The sequence below is a fragment of the Lynx canadensis genome, chromosome C1 (genome assembly GCF_007474595.2).
Source record: "Lynx canadensis isolate LIC74 chromosome C1, mLynCan4.pri.v2, whole genome shotgun sequence".
Taxonomy (NCBI): domain Eukaryota; kingdom Metazoa; phylum Chordata; class Mammalia; order Carnivora; family Felidae; genus Lynx; species Lynx canadensis.
The window spans coordinates 213001587-213019921 of record NC_044310.1 but is presented as its reverse complement, the minus strand read 5'-3'; the positions used below and the strand labels follow the sequence as shown (position 1 = coordinate 213019921).

The following is an 18335-nucleotide window of genomic DNA, read 5'->3' as shown; positions in this document are numbered from 1 at the left end:
CTCTCTCTCTGCCCCTCCCCCACTCACACTGTGTCTTTCTCTCTCAAAAAAAATAAACATTAAAGAAATGAAAAAAAAAACCTGAGGGCTAATTTTGTTGATAAAGTGCATCTTACAAATCAATGAGAAAAAGACCAACAATCCAGTAAAAATATTGGCAAAGTATGAACAGGTAGGTCACAGAAAAGGAATTTTTTTTTTATGTGTATCTTTTTCCTTTATTTTAAAATTTTATTTATTTTTATTGTTTTATTTTTTATTTTTTTAAATTTACATCCAAATTAGCATATAGTGCAACAATGACTTCAGGAGTAGATTCCTTAGTGCCCCTTACCCATTTAGCCCATCCCCCCTCCCACAATCCCTCCTTAACCCTCAGTTCTCTGTATTTAAGAGTCTCTTCTGGTTTGTCCCCCTCCCTGTTTTTATATTATCTTTGCTTCCCTTCCCTTATGTTCACCTGTTTTGTCTCTTAAAGTCCTCATGTGAGTGAAGTCATATGATTTTTGTCTTTCTCTGACTAATTTCACTTAGCGTAATACCCTCCAGTTCCATCCACGTAGTTGCAAATGGCAAGATTTCATTCTTTCTGATTGCCGAGTAATACTCCATTGTATATATATACCACATCTTCTTTATCCGTTCATCCATCGATGGACATTTGGGCTCTTTCCATACTTTGACTATTGTTGATAGTGCTGCTATAAACATGGGGGGTGCATGTGTCCCTTCAAAACAGCACACCTGTATCCCTTGGATAAATGCCTAGTAGTGCAATTGCTGGGTCGTAGGGTAGTTCTATTTTTAGTTTTTTGAGGAACTTCCATACTGTTTTCCAGATGGCTGCACCAGCTTGCATTCCCAAAGGAATTTTGAACATAAGACACCCATCCTCATTCATACTAAAAGAATTGTTAATTAAAATGTAATGTTAAGGGGCGCCTGGGTGGCTCAGTGAGTTGGGCGTCTGACTTCGGCTCAGGTCATGATCTCACGGTCCTTGATTTCGGGCCCCACGTTGGGCTCTGTGCTGACAGCTTGGAGCCTGGAGCCTGCTTCTGACTCTGTGTCTCCCTCTCTGTGACCCTCCCCCATTCATGCTCTGTCTCTCTCTGTCTCAAAAATAAACATTAAAAAAAAAATTAAAAAAAAAGTCTACTCTTTAAAAAAAAATGTAATTTTAATTAATTTAATGTAGATGCAACTTCCTACCTGTTAGATGTTCACAGATCAAAAAATGTATCACCACAGTGCTAGAGGGTTGGAGAAACTGGCATGCTCGGGCTTCGTTGGTAGAAGGGATATTGGTGAAGTCTCTATAGAGATGAGTTAGTATCTGTTATAGTTGCACGTGCTGTTTTATCCTGCAGATAGAGTCAGACAAGTGTGACATAATGTGTTACAAAATTGGTTGTGCAAAATTAGAATTGACCTGAGTATCTGTCAATAGAAAACTGACTAAAATTTTCTGGTAGATCCAAAAGATATTCTAGTATATAGTTGTAAAAAGAAGTGAAACAGCATTTTGTGTACTGATGGGAAATAATCTCCAATATAAAGGCAAAATATAGAACAGTGTGTGTGATATTCTACTTTTTATGTAAAAATATAATGGAGGTTGTGTTTTGTGTACAAAACACAAATGTTAAAAACAGATCAAAGACCTAAAACATAAGAGCTAAAACAAGACTGTGGCAGAAACACAGGAGTAAATCATTGTGATCTTAGGTTAGAGTGTTGCACAGGTGATGGAAGATTGACAGGTTGGGCTTTATTAAAATTAAAAACATTTGTACTTCAAAGGACACTATACAAAAAAACTCCACAGACTGGGAGAAAATATTGCAAATCATGTGTCTGTTAAGGGACTTATCTTCAGAATATGTGAAGAACTCTTAGAACTCAATAATAAGACAACCCAATTAAAAAATGGGCAAAGGGCTTGGGGTGCCTGATGACTCACTTGGTTAAGAGTCTGACTCTTGATTTCGGCATAGGTCATAATCACAAGGTGTGGGATCGAGCCCCACGTTGGGCTCTGCACTGAATGTGGAGCCTGCTTGGGATGCTCTCTCTCCCTCTCATTCTACCCCTCCCTGCTTGCGATCGCTCTTTCTCTCAAAAATAAGTAAACATTTTTATTTTTATCATTTTTTATAAATAAACATTTTTTAAAAAAATGGACAAAGCGCTTGAATGGACATTTCTCCAAACAAGGTGTAAAAGTGCCCAATAAGAACATGAAAAGATGCTCGACATGAGTCGTTAGGGAAATGCAAATCAAAACCATGGTGTGATCCTACTTCACAACCAGTAGAGTGGCTATAAAAAATGGCAGGCCATAACAAGTGTTGGCAAGGATATGGGGAACTTGGAACCTTCGTTCGTTGCTGGCGGGAACGTAAAATAGGGCCGTTGCTTTGGAAAACGGTTTGGCGGTTTCCGAAAATGTTAAACATAGAGTTGCCATATGGTGCAGCAATTCTGCCACTAGGTGCGCACCCAAAAGGAATGAAAACGTAAATCCACACGTTTCGACAAATGTTCATATCAGCTTCATCCTTACTAGCCCCAAAGTGGAAACAACCCCAAATGTCCACCAGCAAATGAATGGATAAACAAAACGTGGTTCTTCCATGCAACGTAATACTGTTCTGTCATAAAAAGGAATGAAATAGTAACATATGCTACAACATGGAGGATCTGAAAAACATGCGGCTACGTGAAAGAAGCCACTCACAAAAGATTGCACAGTCCTATGATCCCATTTGTATGAGATGTCCAGAATAGGCAAATAGCATAGCGGTTGGGCCAAGGGTTGGGAATGACTTGGGAGAATGAGGAGTAACCACTGACGGACATTTTGGGAGATGATAAAAATCTGCCGAAATCAGATTATCGTGATGGTTATAGAATTCTATAAATACATTAGAAGTCATTGTACACTATTTTATTTTATTTTATTTATTTATTTTTTTTTCACTATTTTATTTTTAAGTCATTCCTGCACCCAATATGGGGCTTGAACTTATAACCTGGAGATCACGAGTCACATGCTTCACTGATAGAGCCAGCCAGGTGCCCCTCACTGTGCACTTTAAATGGATGAGTTTTATGATACATGAATTATATCTCAGTAAAGCTTTAAAAAATAGAGTGTGGGGCACCTGGGTGGCTCAGCCGGTTGAGCGTCTAACTTTGGCTCAGGTCATGATCTCACGGTTCATGAGTTTGAGCCCTGCGTCGGGTTCTGTGCTGATAGCTCAGAGCCTGGAGCCTGCTTCAGATTCTGTATCTCCCTCTCTCTGCCCCTCCCCTGCTCGCACTCTGTCTCTCTCTGTCTCAAAAATAAATTAACAAAAACAGTGTGTATATGTGTACATTTGCTTTTATATGTACAGCATGTTGCCTCTGAGGATAGAAATTGGGCAGAAGGCACACTGCACCATATCCTTTTCTACCTTTTGCCTTTTTTTTTTTTTTTTTTTTTAAATTTTTTTTTTTAATTTTTTTTTTTTTTCAACGTTTATTTATTTTTTGGGACAGAGAGAGACAGAGCATGAACGGGGGAGGGGCAGAGAGAGAGAGAGACACAGAATCGGAAACAGGCTCCAGGCTCTGAGCCATCAGCCCAGAGCCTGACGCGGGGCTCGAACTCACGGACCACGAGATCGTGACCTGGCTGAAGTCGGACGCTTAACCGACTGCGCCACCCAGGCGCCCCTACCTTTTGCCTTTTGAATCTTGTATGTGTATTACTAATTCAGAAGCCAAAAGTACTGAATGCTGACTATGCTTTCTTCTCCCCTCCACCCGGTCCCCACAATTGCAGGATCGCCTATGCTGACTTCAAATCACAGGCTGATGCAGAGAGGGCCTTAGAAGACAAGCAAGGAACAAAGATTGGAGGGCTTGCCATAGCTCTGGACCCTGTTGGAGAGAAAAGTCAAGGCCAAGAAGAGAGAGGCTGGAAGAACAGCACGTGGAGAAGTAAGGGACGCTAAAGCTCCATAGACTGAAACTTGCCAGGGTCGGGTTGTCAGCCGGGTTCCCCAGAGAGGGGCTGCAATCAGGAGAGGGACACTTTTTTGTTTTCTAAGTTTATTTATTTTGAGAGAGAGAGAGAGAGAGAGAAGGGGAGGGGCAAAGAGAGAGGGGAAGAGAGGATTCCAAGCAAGTTCCACGCTGCCAGCACAGAGCCCGACGCGGGGCTCAAACTCATGAACTGTGAGAGCGTGGCTTGAGCTGAAACTAAGAGCCGATGCTTAACTGACTGAGCCACCCAGCGCCCCTCAGGATAGGGACACTTAAATACAATTTCTCCCTGTATTAAAAATGGGTAAGTCCTCCTCAGATCAAGTTAATGAGTATTGTCCTAGTTAACTGTAACCTTGAAGTCTGCAAAAACACAGCACTTTGAGATACATCAGCTTAGCTCCCCTTCTTGGGGGCTCTCTAGGATTGTGTTTGGACAGGTTCGTAAAGCTGTGGTTTCAGAAATTAGATATTTAATTCTCTTCAAGTAGAGTTTTTGTCAGGTTTAAACCAGAGACCCCAAACGAGTCCCTAATCTGCCTAATCTAGTGAGTAGTCATAATGGCTTCTACAGTACTTACAGGGGGAAAAAAAACCCACAATTTATTATGAATATTTTTAAAAATCAAGAAATTTCACATAGAAATCTGGATTTCCAGCTTCTTTTGCTGCTGCATCAGAAAATCTGGTGGCCCTGGGGCTGCATTCCTACATGTGTGCAGTCATCTGCACAGGAAAATCAGAGGCTTCCTCTTAGCTGTTGACTACAACCCCCACCATTCACTAAGTTCTTCCCTAACTGAAGGAGCAAACAGCACACTTACATTTTGCAAAAATAGAGTCAGTACTTTTTTCTTGCAAAGCATTAGCGAAGGTGACGTGTTAATATTTCTTATGCATTTGTCTCTTTCAAAAGTGGGAAAACGAAAGCTAGAGCAAGAAAGCCACACATTTCAAGAAAAATGGGAGCGAGCCTATTTCTTTGTGGAGGTAAAGAATGTCCCTACGTGTTTAATATGCAAACAAAGCGTGTCTGTGTCGAAGGAGTATCACCTCAGACACCATTATGAAACAAACCACAGCAGGAACCATGAGGGATATACAGAAAAGATGCGTGATAAAAAACTAAATGAGCTGAAAAAAAGACTGAAATTTCAACATGATGTCCTTTTGAACGTGAATAAAATAAGTGATGCTGCTATGAAATGCAGTTACGTATTAAGTGAGAAAATTGCCCGGGCGTCCAAACCTTTTACAGATGGCGAGTTTATAAAGGAATGTCTGTTGAGTGCCGCGGAGATTATGTGCCCTGAACAGAGACATGCATTTGCGAACATAAGACTAAGTGCTAATATTGTTCCGCAGCACATTGGCGATGTGGCTGGGAACTTACAGGACAAGTTGCGAGGAAAAGGTAAATCATTTGTGGCTTTCTCCATTGCAGCTCATGAAGGGGCTGATGTAGATAATGCCCCCCAACTGGCTGTATTTATTCGTGGTGTTGATGAAACTTTTGATGTGACCGAAGAGCTTTTGGACATGGTACCCATGACAGGCACCTCATCAGGAAACGAATTATTTGTATGTGTTGAGGAAAGTCTTAAAAAATTTAATGTAGACTGGTCGAAATTAGTCAGTGTTAGCACCGATGGCAATTCTGCACTGGTTGGTGTTGAACAACTTGTTACAGAACTTAAATCTAAGGTGTCAGGGCTTTGCAAAGACACAGAGCTTAAGTCTGTGCACGGCCTCATTCTCCAGGAGTCACTTTGCACTAAAAAGTTAAAAATGGATCATGTCATGGACATAGTAATTCACACCATAACCTGGATACGTTCCCATGGCTCAGACCACAGAGAGTTCAGTGCTTTGTTCAGTGAGTTAGATGCACAGTATGGAAGCTTGTTCTCCGTGGGACTTAAGTGGCTGAGTCGTGGCATGGTGTTAAGGCGGTTTTTCGAACTGTTGGAAGAAATTGATTTTTTCATGTCTTCTAAAGGAAAACCTGTTCCCCAGCTTACTAGCAAAGATTGGGTCAAAGACTTAGCCTTTCTGGTTGACATTATGACTTACCTAAACATGTTGGATATCTCCCTGCAAAGGCGTTCACAAGTGGTTACGCAGATGTATGACTCAATTCACTCGTTTTTAATGAAACTGTGTCTTTGGGAGACTCATTTGGCAAGGAACAATCTGGCCCACTTCCCCACACTGAAATTAGTTTCCGAAAATGAAAGAGATGGCCTGAACTATATTCCCAGAATTAAAGAGTTGAAGACTGAGTTCCAAAAACGGTTCTCTGATTTCAAACTTTATGAAAGCGAGCTGACGTTGTTCAGTTCACCTTTCTCAGTTAATATTAACAACGTGAGCGAGGAGCTACAGATGGAGGTTATTGAACTACAGTGCAACACGATACTGAAAACGAAATACGACTGTGTCGGAATCCCAGAATTCTACAAACACCTTGGCAATGGTTACCCTAAATATAAGAACCATTGTGCAAAGATTCTGTCCATGTTTGGAAGTACCTACGTTTGTGAGCAGCTATTTTCAGTTATGAAACAACAGAAAACTAAGTATTGCCCCCAGTTAAAAGATTCAGGGGTGACTTCCCTGCGGCACGTTGCTGCACCAGATACACACCCTGGCGTCGAATGACACCTCGGGGCTTAAGAAAGGAATGTCACGTTTTGGATTTCAAATCTAAGGAGTAATACATTATGAGACTTTGATTATTTCGATTTCCAAATTGTATTTGTTCACTGTCAAATTTAAACCACAATCTCTGGCATCCTATGTTTGTATCTTACCACGTATAAAATAAAGTTTGATTATACCTTGGCGGTTTATTTTTCCCCTGCCGTACCTTTCTGGCCCTGAAGAGTGATTCACGTTGGTAAACCTCTGCCCTAGAAGCAATCGCATTTTTCCCAAAGGCACTTGTGAACCGAGGATGTGAACCAGGGAGTCTGCCGGCTGAATGGGGTGTTTAGATGCCTAGAGCAGCTCTATCCCCAAGGATGACAGACTCAGCCCACTCCCTGGAGAGAGCTGGGACAGCATAGCCAATACTGGCCCCTCGGCTTCTCTTTTGGTGCTTCCATTTTGGATTTACACATTTCTTTGAAATTTCAATGTTGGTCAGCATTAGAAGAAGTTGTGGCTGGTCCCACAGCCATTCTGCCTCTTATAGGCACGGATAGGCATTTCCTCCCCATCAGGGCCGCCCCCAAGGGGATGCAGAATGAGGTGTCAGTGTCGAAGAGCTTATGAGCATCATTCTGGGGAGAAGGCCCATAGGTACCAGCAGCCCCTTACAAAGGTCTGTGACCCAAAATGTGTTTTTCCACTGTGAAATTGGGACATGACTGCTCACTGTTACAGACACTGTATTTTAAATAGTCCAATTATGGGGCGCCCGGGCGGCTCAGTTGGTTAAGCGTCCAACATCGGCTCCGGTCACGATCTCATGGTCCGTGGGTTCGAGGCCCATGTCGGGCTCTGTGCTGACAGCTCAGAGCCTGGAGCCTGTTTAGGATTCTGTGTCTCCCTCTCCCTCTGCCCTTCCCCTGCTTGTGCTCGCTCTCTCTCTCAAAAAAAAAAAAAAATTAAGTAGTCCAATTATGAAAGTGAAATGTACTTATTGTAGAACATTTGGAAACTATAAAGAAATAGCGGGAAAAGTCTATAATGTCAACAACCAAAGGTAACCCCTATAAATATTTAAATATGTTTGTTTCCTTTTACTTCCTATGAATTATTTTATATGGTTGAGTGCATTATGTCTGAATCATTTTGTGTTCTGTTCTCCTTCCCCCCTCCCCTCTTAACAGTGAAATCCTAAGCATCTGTCAGTCTTCCAAGCTCAAAGTTGAGTTTATCTGATTGCGTCAGGTGTGTACTGACGGGCCTTTGGCAGCCAGGGTGAGTTCTCTTGGCGTCACATAAGCCATAGGATTGATTTTTCTGTTCTGCCAGGCTCTGAGAAGGCCAGAGAAACACCCTGTTTTCTGGGGAAGGAATGGGAGATTACGTCTGATGACACTCAGGACAGCCTTTGGGCAGAGGTTCTGGGACCATTAATGAGCATGAAGAAGCTCAGCTTTCTAGATCTGACCTTAATCTCTGCACCATTTGCCACCACTGCCCTCCCTTCCCTCTCCTTGAAATCTCACTCTCATTTTCCTCCTTCCTCTCGGAATGCTTCTTCTCAGGCCCTCTCCTTCCTCTGTCCTTCAAATGATGATTTTCCTCCAGTGACTTCTCTTCCCTACAATTTACCGGTGGCTTTTAGCATGGGGGCGGGGGTGGGCAGGGGACAGGGGAGGTCAGTCAGGGCTCTCTTAAAGCAACACTTAAAAGATACCAACCCAAGACGCCTAGGTGGCTCAGTCTGTTAAGTGTCCGACTCTTGGTTTTGGTTCAGGTCATGATCTCATGGTTCCTGAGATGGAGCCCTGGGTCAGTTCCACCCACTCGCAGATAGCATGGAGTCTGTTTGGGATTCTCTCTCTCTCTCTCTCTCTCTCTCTCTCTCTGCCCCTCCCCCACAAAAAATAAATTAACTTCAAGAGATACAAACCCTTTTCCAAGAACTATGCATACATGTACCTACACGTGTGTTTTTATCACACTTTCAGGAAGTCTCCAGACCCTAGAAGCCCAGCTTGGGACCATCTAGTCCCATGGCTTCAGTTATGTGCAAGCTTTCAGCATAGAATCTCCAGCCCTGCACTTCTTTCTAAATGCCAGCCTGGAAGCCGCTGGACCTCTCCACTGGGATGTCCCACAGGCCCTTTCTTTTTTTTTTTTTTTTTTTTTTTTAAATTTTTTTTTTTCAACGTTTATTTATTTTTGGGACAGAGAGAGACAGAGCATGAACGGGGGAGGGGCAGAGAGAGAGGGAGACACAGAATCGGAAACAGGCTCCAGGCTCTGAGCCATCAGCCCAGAGCCTGACGCGGGGCTCGAACTCCCGGACCGCGAGATCGTGACCTGGCTGAAGTCGGACGCTTAACCGACTGCGCCACCCAGGCACCCCCCACAGGCCCTTTCAATGCATGGTGTTGATGATTTAATTCATCATTTCTCTCCCCAAACTCTTAAGCCAATTCTTTTCTAGTTTTCTTTATTTTAGTGAATGGTGCCATCATCCACCCAGTTCTGGCTCAAGGCAGAAACCTGGCAGTCATCTTGGACTCCTCCTTAACTTACTTCCCATTTCTATTTAGTTGCCAAATCTTGATTATACTACTTAACCAAGGTTTCCAATCTTCCCACTTCTCTACAATCCCATTAGTAGTGAACACTACCCTAGTTAGGACCGTTGTCATCTCTTGCTTGAACTCCTGCAAAAGCCCCTACCTGGTCTCCCTGCTTCTGGTTTCCCCATCTACAATTCTTGGCTCTCAAAATATTCTTCATAGAGTTACCAAAAAATAAGTCAAAACAACATCATATTAAGTCACATTACTCCCCTGCTTAACATTCTGTGATGCTTCCCTACATCATTTATAATAAAAGTCAAACTCCTCTAACTCAACAAAAAAACAACCCAATTAAGTGGTCAAAGGACTTGTACAGACATTTCTTCAAAGAAGATGCACAAATGGCCAGTAAGCACATGAAAAGCTGCTTAGCATCACTGATCAATAGGGATGTGCAGATTGAAACTACAATGAGATACCACCTCACGTTCATTAGGTGGCTACTATAACACAAACAACAACAGCAAACAGAAAACAAGTGTTGGAGAGGCTGTAGGGTAATTGGAACCCTTGTACTCTGTTGGTGAGAATGGAAAATAGTGCAACCACTGTGGAAAACAATATGGTGATTCCTCAAAATTTAAAAATAGAATTGGCATCTGATCCAGCAATTCCACTGTTGGGTGTATACCCAGAAGACCTGAAAGCAGGGTCTCGAACAGATATTTGTATACCCATGTTCACAACAGCTAAAACATGGATGCAACCCAAGGGTCTCCCAATGGATGAATGCATAAGCAACATGTGGTATATACATAACATTGGAATATCATTTGGCCTTAAAAAAGAAGAAAGTTCTGACACATGTTCCAACATGGATGAACCTTAAGAACATCATGCTGAGTAAAATAAGCCAATCACAAAACAAACAAATATAGGATGATTCCACTTAGGAGCTTAGAGTCGTCAGTCAGGATCCTAGTGCCGGGGGGGGGGGGGGGCGGAATGGGGAGGAGGGGCTTCGTGTTTAGTGGGTATAGAGTTTTAGCTTTGCAAGATGAAAAGAGTTCTGGAGATGGATGGTGGTAGTAATTGCACAATATTACAAATACATTTAATACCATTGAACTATACACTTAAAGATAATTAAGATGACATGTTATTTGTACTTTACCCAGTAAAAAAAAAAAAGGAGGGGGCGCCTGAGTGGGTCAGTGAGTTGAGCATCCGACTTTGGCTCAGGTCATGATCTTGAGGTTTGTCAGTTTGAGCCTCGCGTCAGGCTCTGTGCTGACAGCTCAGAGCCTGGAACCTGCTTTGGATTCTGTGTCTCCCTCTTTCTCTGTCTCTGTCTCTGTCTCTGTCTCTCTCCTTCTCTCTCTGTCTCTCTCAAAGATAAATAAACATTAAAAATTTTAAAATAAAGAGGAAAAAAACCCCAAACTCCTCACCTACGATGGGTCTACAAAGCCACATGTAATAGGGGCTCTCCTGTCTCCCTGATTTCTTATCCACTTTGCTCTTGGCTGCACACCTGATACTTGCCTTCTTTCTGTGCCTTGAGTCCTTTGCATAGCTGTTCCTGGAATATTCCTCTCCGGGTCTCCTGACCACCCAGGTCAGAGCTTCAGTGTTGCCTCCTCAGAGAAGCCTCTCCTGACCCACCTTAGAATGACCGCCCCCCCCCAGGCAACCCCTCCCTCTCCTTTTTTGTTTCCATTTATGTGATATCCTTACCCCAAAATGTTGTATCCTCAGTGTCATATCAAGAGGCATATGGAGTCCATTTGCCCCATTCCTGGTGATGTTATCTTTGATCATTTGCTTAAGATGGTTTCTGTCAGGTTCCTTCACTATAATATTACTTGTTTATAAGTATCTCATGAACAGATACTAAGAGACTCTCTAAATAGTCTGTTTCTTATCCTACTCTCTCCTATTAATTTTAACATCTATTGCTGATTCTTGCCTGAAACAGTTACCACCGGGGTATTTGCCAAATGGTAGTTTTCAATTTTGCTCATTCTATATTTATTGGTTGGAATTCCATGAGGAAGTCCTTTCCCTTCACCCTCATTAATTTTTTTCTCCATTCATTCAAGTATTTATATCCATATGGACTCACAGATTCTTATTTTATCCTATAGCTTCTTATTCTAAGGGTTATAATCCTTTATGATCATTATTTATTTTGTCTATCAGATTGTCCCAGATTTGGCATGGGAGCCCATTCAAGTTGCCTCCTGTGTCTACTGATATGGGTCTACATGTCCCCATTATTATTTGAACCCTTCCTTACCTTCTGGCACCACAAGGTGTTAGAGGCTCATCTTGTAATTTCCTTGCCACAGCCGTGAAGATAATGGCTATTCCCCAAGAAGTCTTGGGGACTTTCATTACAGAATGGCAGTAGACACCAAGACCTGGGTGCTGGGTGAGGTCATTGATGTTGGGCATTAGGACCTTCAGGCCCTCTCAGTGGATGGTCAGGAAATGTATGTACATACACATAGATACCAAAAGCTATTTTGACAAATCTGTCTGTAATTTTGAAAACTATGGGCTCACAATGATGGCTCTACTTCCAGCCCAACACCACAGTGTTTATTCTAGCTGACCCCCTTTCCATATTTTTAACTCATTTTTATGACAAATCTGGCTTTTATTAGTATAATTTTCTTTCTTTCCTTTTTTTAAATAATTTTTTAAGTTTATTTATTTTTGAAAGAGAGAGAGAGAGAGAGAGCATGAGTGGGGGAAGCAGAGAGAAAGGGAGAGAGAGATCCCAAGCACGCTCCACACTGTCAGCCCAGAGCCTGACGCAGGGCTTGAACTCATGAGCCATGAGATCACGACCTGCGCTGAAACCAAGAGTCGACGCTTAACCAACTGAGCCACCCAGGTGCCCCAGTCAGTATAATTTTCTTATCTGCTTAGTGCAGATACGAAAAATAAACCTACTACTCAGGGTACAATATTGTACAAGTTTTTTCTTTAGTCTCAGGGTATTTGGTCTAAATACTCTTTTCTAAAGTTGCTTATTTGAGTTGTCCCCGTGTCCTCAGGGTTATTATGCATTTGTAATACACTTGGGGTCATTTGTTCCTGTTTATATTTCACTTCGTGTCATCTCCACCCCTCCTCTTCCCCAATTGCTTGTTGATTAAAAAATGTTTTCAATAGTAATGATTCTAAAAGTCAGAACCATACAGCCATGTCCCGAGAAGCATCACTTCCCCATGCCTTCCACCTGTCCCACTCTCCCACCTTCACACCCTGTGACCAGCCAGGTAACCAGCCTCAGTTTCTGCTCTATCCCTACAGTATTTCTTTTCACACGTTCCCCTTCTTTACATGACAGGAAGCCTACTATAGATTGCTTTTGCACTTGGCTTTTTATACTTAACAGTTTCTTGGAAATTGCTAGGAGACCTTGTGAGCTATTATGTTATGGTGCTGCTTACTCACCTACAGTTCCGTTTCATCAAGTTCACCATCAGCTTTTGTGAAGTTGTTGAATAGTCTTGCCTCTTGTGCATGAAAAACAGCATGGACTATTTGGGGGAAGTGAAAGGTGGACATCTGGCCAATGCAAGGCTCTGAGGAGGGGAGGTGACAGGATTATGCTGATCAGTGTGGGCCTGGGCCACCTGCCTGAGCCCTAGGCCCAGGTGGGTCAGCACTTAGGCCAGTGGGTACCCTCAAAAATTATTAGGGACTAAGCAGAGAAGGGTTATGGGAGGTAACCACAGTAGTCGAAAACTCGAATTCTTCCTTTCATTTACTCATCTGTGCAGGGTATCATCTCTCTGTTGTGGGGTTGAAAGGAACAGAGAAGACAGGAGAGAATGGAGAGACAGGCAGAGGCCAGATGAGGGCGAGGGCCCTGGCTTGCTACACTTGGGAGCTGATACCCGCAGGCCGGACTGGGACAGGGCCAGGGTGAGAAGGCAGGGAGATCAGCAAGGGTGTGGGCAGGGCCTGAACAGAGGCAGTGCCAGAGGGGACTGTCGGGAGGGTGACATCTGGATATGGAGGGACACCAGAAAGTGTCAACGATGCCTCCCAGGCTTCTTGCTTGGTGACCAACGGAGAGAACGAAGGCAGAGGAGCTGGTTTGAGGGAAGCTGAGGGTCTGCAGTGGTAGGCCGTGGGTGTCCTCAGCAGGGAGTGGTGCTTTAAGCTGTGGCTGTGCCTGGAACACCAAAAAATAAGATTCAAAAGTGGGAGTGGCCTGATGGTAAGTGAAAGAAGCCAGGCCCCAAAGGCTACCTGCTGTAGGATTCCATTTCCATTACCTTCCTGAAAAGGCAAAACCATAGAGACAGCAAGTGGATCAGGGGTTGTGGGGGCTGGGACTGACTACAAGAGGGCATGAGGGAAACTTAAGGGGGGCTGGCAGCATTCTTTCTCCATGATACCATGACTGTACATGTTTACTAAAACTCATTGAACTGTCACCCAAAAAGGTTGAGTTTTACTGTATGTAAATTACACCTTAGTAGGTGACTTCTTCAAAAATGGAAGGAGGGTAACCTGAGTGGCTCAGTCAGTTAAGGGTCCGGCTCTTGATATCAGCTCAGGTTCATGATCTCACAGCTCAGGGCGGAGCCTGCTTAAGATTCTATCCCTCTCTGTCCCTCCGTCCCTCTCCTGTTTGTACGTGTCCTCTCTCAAACAATAAAAAAAAATTAAAAAAAAAATTAAAAATAGAAGGAAGCCCAGGGGACACTGATGGCTGTGAAGCAGTGAGGAGAGAGCCCAGAGGAGAATGAGGGGAGTCCTGAGACTGTATAGAATAGAGACCTTGAGTGTCAGATACCAAAGGGGTCAAGTTAAGATAAGACCCAGGTTTCCAGCAGATGTAACAACCAGGAGGCAACTGATGACCTCACTGGAGAGATTTATTTTTCCCCCAATGTAGGGTCCCTGTCTTTCCCCTGTAGGGTCCCCGTTCTCCCCATGTAGGATCGCCATCCTTCCCCTGTAGGGTCCCCATTCTCCCCATGTAAGGTCTCCATCTTCCCCCTTAACAATTGTTAAGATTTCAAGATAGCGACAGTGAAGCACTAAACCAGTGCCAGGCCGCTCCAAAGTATGTATCACACACCCATGAAGCTGGCCCTGCTGCCACCTGAAAGTCAGGGCCCCCAAGTCGCAGCTGCTTCGGGATCTGTCTGGAGAAGCCAGCAGGGTCTCTGTGGAGAACAGGCTCACAGGCTTGGCGGGAACCAGCAATTGCCTTGGCGCTGCCACCTGCTGGCCATGTCATGCCACTGCACCTCCCTTCCGAGAACAGGACCTTGGATAGAGTGAGAAACTCAGCTCTGTAGGACCAAGTGACCAAGGCTGCCCTTCCTTCACTGAAGAGAAACAGTCCCCTGGGACATTCTGCTGATGTCACACCAGCCACAGTACCCCAATGATGATGGCAGCACCTCACTGTCACGTTTAAACTTCTCTGTTCTGGGGCGCCTGGGTGGCGCAGTCGGTTAAGCGTCCGACTTCAGCCAGGTCACGATCTCGCGGTCCGTGAGTTCGAGCCCCGCGTCGGGCTCTGTGCTGACAGCTCAGAGCCTGGAGCCTGCTTCAGATTCTGTGTCTCCCTCTCTCTCTGCCCCTCCCCCGTTCATGCTCTGTCTCTCTCTGTCCCAAAAATAAATAAACGTTGAAAAAATTAAAAAAAAAATAATAATAAACTTCTCTGTTCTTACAACCCCACAAAAGAGAGATGATACCCTGCACAGATGAGTAAATGAAAGGAAGAATTCGAGTTTTTGACTACTGTGTTTGCCTCCCATAACCCTTCTCTGTTGTCTTAGTCCCTAATAATTTTTGAGGGTACCCACTGGCCTAAGTGCTGACTCACTTGGGCCTGGGGCTCGGGCAGGTGGCCCAGGCCCACACTGACCAGCATAATCCCATTACTGGGCCACAGGGTGGGCCTCTAACCCAAGGCCAGTGGAGACGACTTTTTTTTTTTTTAGCTGGGGCTGCTGGAAAAAATGTTTTTTAGCTCCCTCTAGACTCTAGGATGTATAGACATGAGGTTCTTTTTTTGACCGCAGCAAAAGACACTGACACCATGATGAAAGCTAGTCTAAGCATGAAGCTGACACAGAACAGGGGGGAAAGAAAGATGAAAAAAAAACTGGTACAGGACAACATCTTTGAGCTGCCGGATCAAGCCAGCCCTGAAGTGCTATGAGACGGGGCACCCAGAACCTTGTGGTGCTGAGAGCCAATGAACCCCTTGGGTATTTAAACAGTTTGAGCAGCTGCCTACAATGAAAGGTATCTAATCTTTAATCTGCATCTCTAGCCCCATCTGCTCTAGCTTTTCTTCCCATCCTCTTGATCGTGAGTCTTCAAGCCCCTCAGTCTCCCTTGAGTCCTCAGCATGGCACCAGCCCTCTCCAGGCTTTTGCACATTCCGTTGTGCCTGCCCAGGGCACTCTCCCCTTGCCCACCAGGCTGACAGATCCCACAGACCCTTATGGTCTCAGCCTAGATGACATCTCCTCAACGAGGCTCTTCCTGACTGCAGTTCCCTCCAGAAACATTTGCTGAGCTCCTGCTCTGCCAGACAGCAGGCTAGGGCCCCACACCCCATGGGGGCTCTGGAGATGCTGGTGATCTCAGGGGAGGCAACCTGAGTCAAAGACTCACACTCATGTCCTCAGACAGCAGAATGTGGCTGGGTGAATCTGGAGATTTCAGAGAAAACCGGCAGGGCTGGAAAGCAGAGTCAGGGAGCTGGGAATAGATCTTACTCTCATGGGAGTGCCGACATGGTGAGTAGGGTTAGGATTCTAGATCTATTGTGAAGGTGGTCAGCTGGCCTTCCATGTCTGCCAAGCTACCTTCCGATTTAGCTTCCGTTGTCAGTTCATGAATAATACAGTCCTGGTCCAGTGAGGGCTGTATTTCTCCTTGAAGGTTCATATACATACATTTTTAATTTTTTTTTTAATTTTTTTAACGTTTATTTATTTTTGAGACAGGGAGAGACAGAGCTTGAACGGGGGAGGGTCAGAGAGAGAGGGAGACACAGAATCTGAAACAGGCTCCAGGCTCTGAGCTGTCAGCACAGAGCCTGACGCGGGGCTTGAACTCACGGACTGTGAGATCATGACCTGAGCCGGAGTCGGACACTTAACCGACTGAGCCACCCAGGCGCCCCTAATTTTTTAACATTTATTTATTTTTGAGAGACAGAGAGAGACAGAGTGCGAGCAGGGGAGGGGCAGAGGGAGAAGGAGACACAGAATCCCCAAACGGGCTCCAGCCTCTGAGCTGTCGGCACAGAGCCCAATGCGGGGCTCCAACCCATGAACTGTGAGAACCTGACCTGAGCTGAAGTTGGGCACTCAACCAACTGAGCCACCCAAAGGCGCCCCGAAGGAATTTTTTTATCATGATATAATTCACATACCATAATATTCCCCCTTTTATAGTATACAATTCACTGTTTGTTTTTTGTATCTTCACAGCACAGCTATCCAATTGTAGGACATTTTCATGACCTCAAAAAGAGACTCCATACTCAGTTACTCCCCATTTCCTCCTTCCCCTAGTCCTTGGAAACAACAATCCCCTTTCTGTCTCTAAAGATTTGCTGATTTTGGATATTTCATATAAATGGAATCATGAAATATGTGGTGTTTTGCATCAGGTTCTTTGACTTACCATAATGTTTTCAAAGGTCACCCATATTGTAGCATAGTACTTTTTTTTTTTTTTCTAGTAATCTCTATTTCCAACATGGAGCTTGAACTCATGACCCAGAGATCAAGAGTCACATGCTCTTCTGACTGAGCCAGCCAGGCGCCCCACTTCATGTCTTTTTATCACTGAAAAATATTCTGTGATATGGATATTTTGTGTATCCATTCATTAGTTGTTAGACATTTAGGTTACTTTACTTTTTGTCTGTGATAAATAATGCTACTATGAATGTTCATGTACAAGTTTTTACATGGACGTAGTTTTCATTTCTCTTGGCCATATATACCTAGAAGTGGATTTGCTGTGTTATATGGTAACTCTATGTTTAGCCACTTGAGGAGCCGCCAGACTATTTTCCAAAGCAACTGCACTATTTTACATTCCCCTCAGCAGTGTTTGAGGGCTCCAGTTTCTCTGTATCCTCATCAACACTTGTTAGGATCTGACTTTTTAAAAAAATTTTTTTTAATGTTTATTCAGTATTGAGAGATAGAGACAGAACATGAGCAGGGGAGGGGCAGAGAGAGGGGGAGACCCAGAATCCGAAGCAGGCTCCAGGCTCTGAGCTGCCAGCACAGAGCCCGACATGGGGCTCGAACTCAACAGACCACAAGATCATGACCTGAGCAAAAGTCAGACACTCAACCGACTGAGCCACCCAGGCGCCCCTGATCTATATGTCTATCTTGATGTCAGTACCACACAGCCTTGGTTACCACAGCTTTGGGGTAAGTTTTGAGGTCAAAGAGTGTGTCCTCCAACTTTGTTCTTTTCCAAAACTTTTGTGGCTATTCTGGGTCTCTTGCATGTTCACATGTGTTTTGGGATCAGCTTATCAATTTCTGCAAAAATTGTTGGAATTTTTACTGGGATTGTATCGAATCTGTATATCAATTTGGGAAGTATTGCCATCTTAATGAAATTAAGTCTTCTAATCCATGAACCCAGGATTTCCTTTAATGGTGCTTTGTGGTTTTCAGTGTACAATCTTTTGTTAAACTTACTCCTAAGTGTTTAATTTTCTTTGATTCCAGCGTAAACAGAATTGATTTCTTAATCCCATTTTTTTAAACTTTTTTCAATGTTTATTTATTTTTGAGACAGAGAGAGAGAGAGAGAGAGAGAGAGAGAGCGAGCGAGCACAAGTGGGGGAGGGGCATAGAGAAAGGGAGACACAGAATCCGAAGCAGGCTCCAGGCTCTGAGCCGTCAGCACAGAGCCCGACGCGGGTCTTGAACCCACGAACTGTGAGACTGTGACCTGAGCCGAAGTCAGACACTTAACCCACTGAGCCACCCAGGCGCCCCTAATCCCATTTTTGATTGTTTATTGCTATTTTATAGAAATAAAATTGATTTTTGC

At 44.0% G+C, this 18335-nt stretch overlaps 1 protein-coding gene across 7 annotated transcripts in view; it reads left to right on the top strand.

Annotated features, from left to right (window-relative positions):
• LOC115521172 (general transcription factor II-I repeat domain-containing protein 2-like) overlaps positions 1 to 16263 on the top strand; it is a 31838-nt gene extending 15575 nt beyond the window's left edge. For 5 of the 7 annotated variants that reach the window (XR_004344048.1, XM_030326199.1, XM_030326196.1 and 2 more), the window contains 2 exons: positions 3833 to 3990; positions 4952 to 6879. Coding sequence is in view for 6 of the 7 variants with exons in the window: in XM_030326199.1 (XP_030182059.1) it covers positions 3833 to 3990; positions 4952 to 6696 (1903 nt within the window). In the remaining variant the exon portion in view is untranslated. Of the gene's footprint in view, positions 1 to 3832; positions 3991 to 4951; positions 6880 to 15313 lie in introns of those variants that run through there. The other 2 variants (XM_030326201.1, XM_030326200.1) reach the window with 2 other exon arrangements.
• Positions 16264 to 18335: the final 2072 nt, after the last annotated feature.